We start from the raw sequence: 9,328 nt of genomic DNA, 5'->3' as shown, positions 1-9,328 counted from the left end.
ACCAATAACCAATCACAACCATATGACCATGAGGTTGTTGTCAGACAATAACCAATAGACAACAAGCAAGCCAGCCCGCAGGGATGTGGAAATGAAGTCACTGTCTCACCACACAGCCCCCCACCTACATTTGAAAGAATTTTTAGTACCCCCTAAAAGACACATGTTCGCTCTATTTTTTGATGTTGTTGCTGCAATGTTAAACGATGAAACGTTTTCGGGTTGGTTGTTTATTCTTTTGTCCGTAATGGCCCTTGGAATAACGTCAAGTCTCATATCTGTATGACACATGTTAGCCAGAAGGGGGAAAAAAAAAGGAAGATAAATATGTCAGCACAGCAATCCCAATTAAGCAGAGCTATCCCAACAGACTGTCTTGATTTCCCCCGAGTGCGGCCCGATAGCCCGTCTGAGTAAATCACCGCTAAATGCACTCCACTGTTTTCCTCGCTCGGCTTCAGCTGTCGTAAAGGATATCGCCATTCATCCATGTGTTTCACCGACGTTGTTCTCTGTGGATGTTGTTGTTGTTGACAGAATGGAGTGGTCCACAGGGATCTCAAACTGGAAAATGTGCTACTGGATGAAAACGGCAATATCAAGGTATGAATTATGATCTTTATGAGGGGGGGGTGGCGTTCCTTGATCAGCGTTGCAATTGACAGTCACAACAATGCACACGGGATTAGCATAGCCCCCACCTCCTTTTAAATGATCTTTACATTGTGGATGAACACATCATCACATGGCCCCGACCCTTCCTCGGCCCTCCCCTAACGACTGCTGCTTGCCTGTCCCCCCAGATCGCAGACTTCGGGCTGTCCAACCTGTACCACAAGGACAAGCTGCTGCAGACCTTCTGTGGCAGTCCCCTCTACGCCTCGCCAGAGATCGTCAACGGAAAACCTTACCGCGGGCCTGAGGTGAGAGCCGCGGCCAATCAGAAACCAAAACCCCCCAATGAAACACGACTCCGTTCCGTTGGGTGTTGTGCACTATTTAGACTCATCGTCACCCATCCTCCCCCCCACACCCACTTCATACCCTTCAAACACTATCCTGCCCCCCCCATCCTCTGCCTTATAGCTGGCAGCATAGAGGCTAGTGTGTTCCCAAAGCCAAAAGGTACTGGGTTCGAACCCCCATGTCTGCCGCCTAACCCTTGAGCAAGACGACTCTGATCCCTAATGGTCTTTATCTGAATTAACGGATAATCGCTTTGGATTAAAATATCCTTTAAATAATAAAATATAAATGCAGACGTATTTTAAATATATTTATATGAACCCTCCATGACTGCCAATAAACTCAAGCCAGTCGACCTTCACTTTTTACTGAAGCGATGATTAAGAACCATCTTCAAACAGCATTCACTGGGCTGGCCTGCAGTAGGTGGGCTCTTTGATGGATTCACTCCTATGATTCCAGTCTCCGCGGGGGAGGGGGCAGTCTCAGATCTTCACAGGCCGAGTTTGGGGGTGGTGGTGGTGGGTGAGGTTAGATACTGTCTACATATCATACAGCCACCCCATCTTCCACCCCCCCCCCCCCTCCTTCCCTCCCCCAGTCTGAGGTCTTGCTGAGTGGCTGCTTTGAAGTAGAGGAGCTGTGGGAGATGCCACCGGCTCTCAGCCTCTACATCTAACAGGAACCCGGGGCCCGCTTTCCCCGAGGGCCCACCGTGCATCGCCCACGGTCTAAGTCAGAAGGTTCTAACACGAAGGGCGAAAACTGCTTCCTTGAAAAGCCCGTTATTTAGGCTACCGAGTTCAAAGCGATCCACAAACAAGTCTGTCTGCTCTACACTCTGACAGTTATACAAAACAAAGCCCAACCGATTTTATTTTTCATCCAAGTCCCACCGTTTTCCATTTTACCGTAATTCACGGTAATTAACTTTAGAGAGCGCTAAAAACAGCGGCGAGCAGCGGCCATTCCCATCGGAAAAAACCAAATGGCAGGAGTCCCGGGCTGAGGCAGAAAAAGCCGCAAATTACAGCAAACACATTGCAGTGGCTCGAAATAGAAACACAGTGACGGTCATCATCTATTGGCTCCTGGAGTGGACCCAGCAGCCCCACGGGTGAAAGGGTGCAACATTCTTACTGTAGGCCCTGACAGGAAGTTCATATTGCCTTTGAGTGGCCCCTATCTGATTTCCTGTTCCAAGACAATCTCTCTTAAGTGTCCAGCCACCACCAGACCCCCAGCATCCAGACGTCCCCTTTGGCACACTAACAGCGTGCACGTAGATATGCGCACACGCACACACCCACATGCATGCAAACTTGCACGCACACATGCATCCTGGCACGAACACACAAACTCGCACGCACACAAGATGGGATAAGCTCAGATGAACTGTCAGGGGCCATGTTGCGGTGGGCTTTGCCATCCCTGCTGGCCTCATTTCATTACAACCCCCCCCCCGGTCCCCCACCAGACACACAGTCTTATGTAACGGCCTTACCTCGGGAAGACACACCGCATCAGAGGACCTGGTGGCTGCTTGCTTCTGCTGGACTGAGCAGGGGTATGGTGGTGGTGGTGGTGGTGGTGGTGGTGGTGGTGGTGGTGGTGGTGGTTGGGGTCGGGGTGGTGGTGGTGGTGGTGGTGGTGGTGGTGGTGGTGGTGGTTGGGGTCGGGGTGGTGGTGGTGGTGGTGGGGGTGGTGGTGTGGGTGGTGGTGGTGGTGGTGGTGGTGGTGGTGGTGGTTTGGGGAGCCGGAGAAGTGGGGGTCAAGGAGGATTTATCCAGGCCACCCTCCTCCAACCCCCATCCTCCTCCACCACCACCACCACCATCCCCACCACCATCAACCAGTCGTTCCAGTGGTATGTGTCTGGGGTGATGTCATAAGCCCCCCCACACCAGAGGGATTCTTTATGTCCAGAACTAGACGTTTGAAATATGGACGCGTCACAAGGCAGGAATAACTCAGGTCTCTTTCTGGGTCAACGGCAGATGCAGCCGAGCACATGGTGCTGCAGCGAGTGACTAAGTCGATATGAATCCCTTACCTAAATAGAACCAGAGATATGGGGATTTCCATTGTGCAACACACGTCGTCACCGCACCTATTGTGCAATTCCCGTTTCTATTTGTGGATCTCAACGTTTTGGGGGCTTTTTGTTTGTGTTTTCTTGTTCCACAGGTGGACAGCTGGGCCCTGGGGGTTCTGCTGTACACGTTGGTCTACGGGGCCATGCCCTTTGATGGCGGGAACCACAAGAACCTCATCCGCCAGATCAGCAACGGAGAATACCGAGAGCCCACCCAGTCCTCCGGTACTGTCTGATGTTCCCCGTACTTTACTCTCTCTCCCTCCCTCCCTCTCGCTCTCTATTTGCTGTTTCCTTCTCTCCCTCCCTCCCCTCTCTCACTCTCTTATCTCTGTCTCTCCCCCTCTCTTCCTCTCCCTTTCTCGCTCTGACTCTCTCTCCCTCCCTCTCTCGCGCTCTCTCTGACTCTGGCTCTCTCTCTCTCTCTCTCTTTTTGTTTCTCTGTATCTGGCTGTCTCACTCTCTTTCTCCATGGCTTTGTCATTCCTCATCATGTTCTGCTCAAGTTGTGGCCAAGAGAAAATAACAATGCTTTTGGGTTCCTTTGGTAAGAATGACACAGACTGAAGTTGTACACAACTTCGACACAAGCTTTTGCCCAGTTTATTTCCCATAAAAGCGTACAACCTGCTTAACGACCAAACGGAACCGCATCAATGTTTCTGACCCCTGTCCCTCTGTCCCTCTGTCCCTCTGTCCCTCTGGCCCTCTGTCCGCCTGTCTCCAGACGCCCGGGGTCTGATCCGATGGATGCTGATGGTGAACCCCGACCGCCGGGCCACCGTGGAGGACATCGCCAACCACTGGTGGGTCAACTGGGGCTGGAAGAACAGCGTGTGCGACTGCGAGACCCAGCACGACCACGGGGGCTCCCCCATGCTGGCCCGCCTCATCGACTGGCAGAACCGCTCCGAGAAGCCCGCCGCGGCCCCCCTGCTGCTGCGCCAGAGGCCCAAGAAGTCCAAGAAGGAGAACGTGGAGGACGACGACGACAACGACGACGACGACGCCGGCGCTGGCGGCGGCGGCGGCGGCGGCGGAGGCGGAGGCGGCACCGCTCCGGGCGGCGCCGGGCCGGAGGACAAGCCGGGCCTGAAGAGACCCAAGGGCATCCTGAAGACACGGCTCACCGGGGAGCCTCGCACCCCCAGCCCCGAGCAGACGGAGCAGGGCCAGCCGGCACTGCTGCGCCCGTCGGCCGGCGGCCGAGGAGGAGGAGGAGGAGGAGGAGGGGAGGAAGGGTCCGGTCCCGAGCGAGAGGAGGAGGCTATGGAAAACGCGGCGGGGGGCTCCCCGGCCAAGATGGCGGCGCCCACCCTCCCCAAGAAAGGCATCCTGAAGAACAACCAACAGCAGCGCGAGTCGGGCTACTACTCGTCCCCGGAGCGCAGCGAGTCCTCGGAGCTCCTGGGGGGCGCCGCCATGACGCTGCTCGCCAGCTCGCCGCCCAAACGAGCCGTGGGCCGCAAGGGCATCCTGAAGCGCAACGGCAAGTACTCCACCTTCAGCGGGCCCCCGTCGGCGGCCGTGGCGGCGGCCCTGTGCGAGGCTGGGACACCGGCCGAGTCGGGCCTGTCCCGCAGCCAGAGCCGGCCCTCCAGCATCGTGGGGGAGGACGGCTCGGCGCTCTCCCTGTCCCCCAGCGCCCTCGGCGGGGCCGAGTGGCCCCCCTCCGGCGGTGCCGCCCGGCTGCGCCCCAACATCAGGGCCTGCGTGTCGGCCGAGAGCCTGCTGCAGCTGGCCAACTTCCAGGGGTTCCAGGCCGCGCCCCCGCTCCTCCAGGGGTCCAAGGGCTTCGGGCGGCGGGGGTCCCGCGGGAAGCCCGGCTCGTCGGGGGACAACGGCAGCTTCTCCCTGCTCGGGGACCTGGAGGACATGACTCAGGTGTATCAGCAGGCCCTGGACATCAGCTGCAGCACCCACACCTGACCGCTGGGTGGCATGCAAGACAGTGTGTGTGTGCGTGTGTGTGTGTGTGTGTGTGTGCGTGTCAGCTTGTGTGCGTGTTTGTGTGCGTGCGTGTGTGTGTGTGTTTGTGTGTGTGTGTGTTCACTGGCGTGCGTGCCTCTGTGTGTTTGTGTGTGTGTGTGTGTGTGTGTGTGTGCGTGCGTGCGTGCGTGCGTGTGTGTGTGTGTGCTCACTGGCGTGCGTGCCTCTGTGTGTGTGTGATTGTGTGTCGGTCCTGTGGGATGTGAACGTTTACATGGGTGGTATTGACGACCAGTGTGTTGCTGGGATACACCTTTTTTTGGGGGGGGAAGGTTTCCAACGAGAGTCAGGAAATCTGGATCAGAACGACGTGTAAACAACACAGGAACGCACATACACACACACACACATGCACGCGAATGCACTTCTCTGGCCAGAGGAAATTCAGTTAGCATGTATTTGAGAATATGAGATGGAAGTTAGATAAGTAGCTGGCAAGAGAGAATGCCACCCAGTGTGTCTTTTGTCGGCCCACCCATAGACTTTGCTGTGTTCAAATGTTTACATATTCAGCAGAAAGGCAAGTTAGAATCACAAACGCATGGAGCAGAAATCGGTTGCCTTTTCTGGCTGAACCGCAACAATTTTTAGTTTGAGTTTACAACAGCACCTTAAAACTCACAGAGAGCACACGCTTTTGTGATCTTTACTTCCTGTATCTTTTGTTTTGTTCGTTTTTTTGTTAACAAACCAGGGTCTTGCTCCAAAATAACTGTTGGTGTTGATTATTTATTAATAGTTGTGTGTAGCTTTTAGTTTTTGAACGCCAAACTGGTGGATGTGGCTGTTTTACTGGAAGAGTCTGAAGCTCATGGAGGGAACCGACATATATAATTCTGTTACTAAGTGATGGGGAAGCATAACTATATGTATAATCAGCATATTAAACTACGGCTGCGTATGTAACACACGCAGCCCGAGTGTATCTTCATTTAAACGCATATGTCGTATATATGTGTACGATACTTGAGGATATGTAGTGCCTTGTTTTTATTTTTATTTTTCAATCATATAATGAGATTATATTATGTCGTTCCCGGGAGTGGGGAGGAAAGCCATGCCACCAGTGAGGCCATGTTATTGTTTTGATTTAGTTTGGGAATGTGGAGAGAACCAGGACCTTTAACACATGGTCGACCAGCCATCTTTTATTACTGTGGAATGAGGGGAAAAAAAAAAGGGGGGGGGGGTCAAGGGTGATTCTGATGAAAGAGATTCATCTTATTCTCCTTCTCCTCCTCCAGGCCACAGGTAAAATAATACACGCACACACACACACTCTTGATTACAAACAGACTAGCAGGGCAGACTCTTAAAATAGCCTGGTCTGTGTTCCATGTCAACATGGTTCATTGTGTCCCCACTTGAGGAGACGTGGTTGGAAGGACACACAGTCTTCCGCAGCTCACCTAAACGAGACTAGAGGGATCTTTAGTCACACGGTATGGCCCACAATGCATCACTCACAGAACTGGAATGTTCCTGGCAAACAAACACACCTCTGGGGGTCCTTTTTTGTTTAAATATTTGTTTTTATAAATAACCTCGCAACACATTTCTGGTGAGCGACCGAGCGTTAAACCCTAAACCCGGACAGACACCCAGCAGGGTTTAAAATGTGTACCGGTGCACGCTGACCTAAGGCGTCGAAGGTGTGTTTTCTGACCCCCCCTGGCGTTTGGTTAATGTCTCACCGGATCCCGCGCCACCCCTCTCTGCGTCAGGGACCTGGGGAGGTGTGTTTGTTTCCCCAGACGCCGATGACACAGCGCATTCCACAGACAATGGCTGCTGCCCTTGCAGACGTGCCCGTGCTAGCGATCTTATCAGCAGCCCAGACAGGGCTTCTTTGGCTCAGGTGGGACCTCTAGTCTGCCCCCCCCCCCGCCCCCCCCCCAACCCCTCACAAACACACACACAGCCCCAAGCCCTCCAGCTGTGTATACTGGGGCCGTTATGTCAAGCCAGCACAATTAGCCAGCTATTGTTTTTATCTGAGGGCGAGAGAGCTAGAGAGAGAGATGGGGAGAGAGAGTTAGCGTTGAGTTGAGTTAAGAGGGTTCAGATGAAGTGATTTGTGAAGAGTGAGACAGAGAAGAAGAAGAAGAAGAAGAAGAAGAAGAAGAAGAAGAAAAAGAAGAAGAAGAAGAAGAAGAAGGAAAGAGGAAGAGTGTGGATTGGTGACGAGAAGTGGCGATGAGATTGGAGAAGGCTTTCCGGTTACAATTTTCTTTGGGGAGATTTGTATTTTTCGATAGCCTCTTGAGATTAATAATCTAGTTTTGGAGTGTGTCCAAAAACGAATAAACCGGAAAGCGAGAAGGAAAGGATTACTGAAAGTGAAAATGGTTATGGAGACTTGTGAAAGGAAAGGAAGTAGGTAAAGAGAAGGTTAATGGGAAGCTACAGTAAATTGAGAAGTAGGCTATTCAAATGATTCAGGGGAGGTCAGAGAGTAGTCAAGCAGGATTTAGTTTTTTTCAACAGGATTCCCCCATTAATGAATGAAGTCGCTCATACTTCATCTCAAAGTTTATTTTTTCAATATAAACTACGATTTTTTTTTAACTTATTTTTGAGCGGGGGGTTTGACTGAGTTGTTTTTCAGTGGAAATGCTTCAGGCTGTTGATACAGCTTGTCTAAAGGGTCAACCTGGTTGTGTGTGTGTGAGTGTGTGTTCTGTAAGGCCATACGCCACAAACCTCTGCCTTCCTCAGCAACAGCAGTAAGGACTGGGAGGTTTAATGGGGGGCATCATCCAGCATTAGCATTAGATGATGTTGTTGAGAAATTATGCAGTAAAAAAAAGACCCCTTGAAAAACTACAAGAAAGCGTGTGTGTGGAATGTTTTCAGTGGTCGATCCGTGTTGGGAAAAGGTCCTGGGTATTGATTCATATGGAAGACTTGTAGCGTTTTGTCCTGGATTTGTATTGTCAACTGGATTTACAGTGATGAAATTATACTATGTTAGTATTTTGGTTTTATTACGCTTCTGTTTTATGATTCTACAAAATATAAGAAACTTTTATATTGCGCTATGTTATGGTAGGACTTGTATTCTTCCTTTGAATTTGGCAAAAGATATGCATAAATCTCAAATCAGTGTTTGTGTATTGAGTGTTGCCCGCCTGTTTTGGGTAAACCCATAGGGTCAGATAAGCTCTCATATTGAATGATACACAAACGGCAAAACTGTACCAAAGTGATTGGAATAGAGGTAACCTCAGAGTATGTAGCTCCATCTGGCTAAATAGCTAACACCAAAGAAGAAGTATTGTCATCTACCGAAGTTGCGGAGTGCCATAACGCTGGGAAACAGAGGACAGTACGATTTGACAAAGTATTTTGCTGCCGAACTGGAAATACCTGACTTATCTCCGTTGGTTCACTGACTAATCATAGGAAAACTTGACTGGATCTTTTTGTTTTGTTATGACAATAATAATAAATTGGTATTATTTTGTTATTTAAGTGCTTTTTTGGTTCAGGCTCAGTACTATTCACTTTTCGTTCTGTTCTGGTGTCTGAGAGTGATTCCAGACGGCCGAGGTTGAAAATGATCAGTGCCTTCGCTATCTTCTATGATTTTGTTTTTATAATGAAAAAATATTATCATTGTGTTTTTTTTATATATTTATTGCTGATCAAGCCATTCAAAAAAATACAACTAATTCAAAAGAACTCCATGTCTATGGGTTGGCTTCGTTTGGACTGTATGAGCCTCCATAACTGTACACAGTAACAATTATTCAGTCGTCACTACTGACATCAGGCATACAAGTTGGTGTCCATTGGAAAGCGATGGTCATTGCGTGTTGTTTAACCGAAACCAAAGTGTTAGATTTCAGCAAATCCTGTAAAATGTCTTAATTCATCCATCGGGGTGTTTCTCCACTCAGCATCGTGCCTCTGTAAAGTACGTAAACAACTTCAATAAAAGGATAATGAGAAGCTGTGTGTTCTGTCCATGTTGTGTGCAAGTGGGTGGGTCTGTTTCTTTTAACTAGCGGGAGAAGCTAAAAACGAGTGCAAAAATAAGACAATAGCGTGTGTTTCCTGTGGAAGAAAGTGTGAAACTGGCCAATAAGACAAAGATTACTGCATGCACAAGGAGACGTTTTAAAATAAATAGCAGACCTTTGATTGGCCTCTAAAAAACAGCTTCTGCTAATGATTACAAAGTAAAAGCCCCCGCCCCTCTTGACAGTAATACACACTGTCAATTAAAAAACGTCCCAAATTAAACAAAGTGCTGTCGGACTTGTACAGCAGAGA

The 9,328-nt window shown here is 50.2% G+C and overlaps 1 protein-coding gene across 1 annotated transcript in view; it reads left to right on the top strand.

Moving 5' to 3' along the window:
- Window positions 1-9,004, top strand: part of nuak1b (NUAK family, SNF1-like kinase, 1b) — a 23,060-nt gene extending 14,056 nt beyond the window's left edge. Inside the window, exons 4-7 of the mRNA XM_079743475.1 lie at window positions 538-603; window positions 804-923; window positions 3,154-3,286; window positions 3,789-9,004. Coding sequence (XP_079599601.1) covers window positions 538-603; window positions 804-923; window positions 3,154-3,286; window positions 3,789-4,990 — 1,521 coding nt within the window. The 3' untranslated portion in view covers window positions 4,991-9,004. The remainder of the gene's footprint in view (window positions 1-537; window positions 604-803; window positions 924-3,153; window positions 3,287-3,788) is intronic.
- The last annotated feature ends 324 nt before the right edge of the window (window positions 9,005-9,328 follow it).

This window comes from Pollachius pollachius (assembly GCF_949987615.1).
Source record: "Pollachius pollachius genome assembly, chromosome: 9".
NCBI lineage: Eukaryota > Metazoa > Chordata > Actinopteri > Gadiformes > Gadidae > Pollachius > Pollachius pollachius.
The sequence above is the reverse complement of the archived record's forward strand: the minus strand, read 5'-3'. Positions and strand labels throughout refer to the sequence as shown.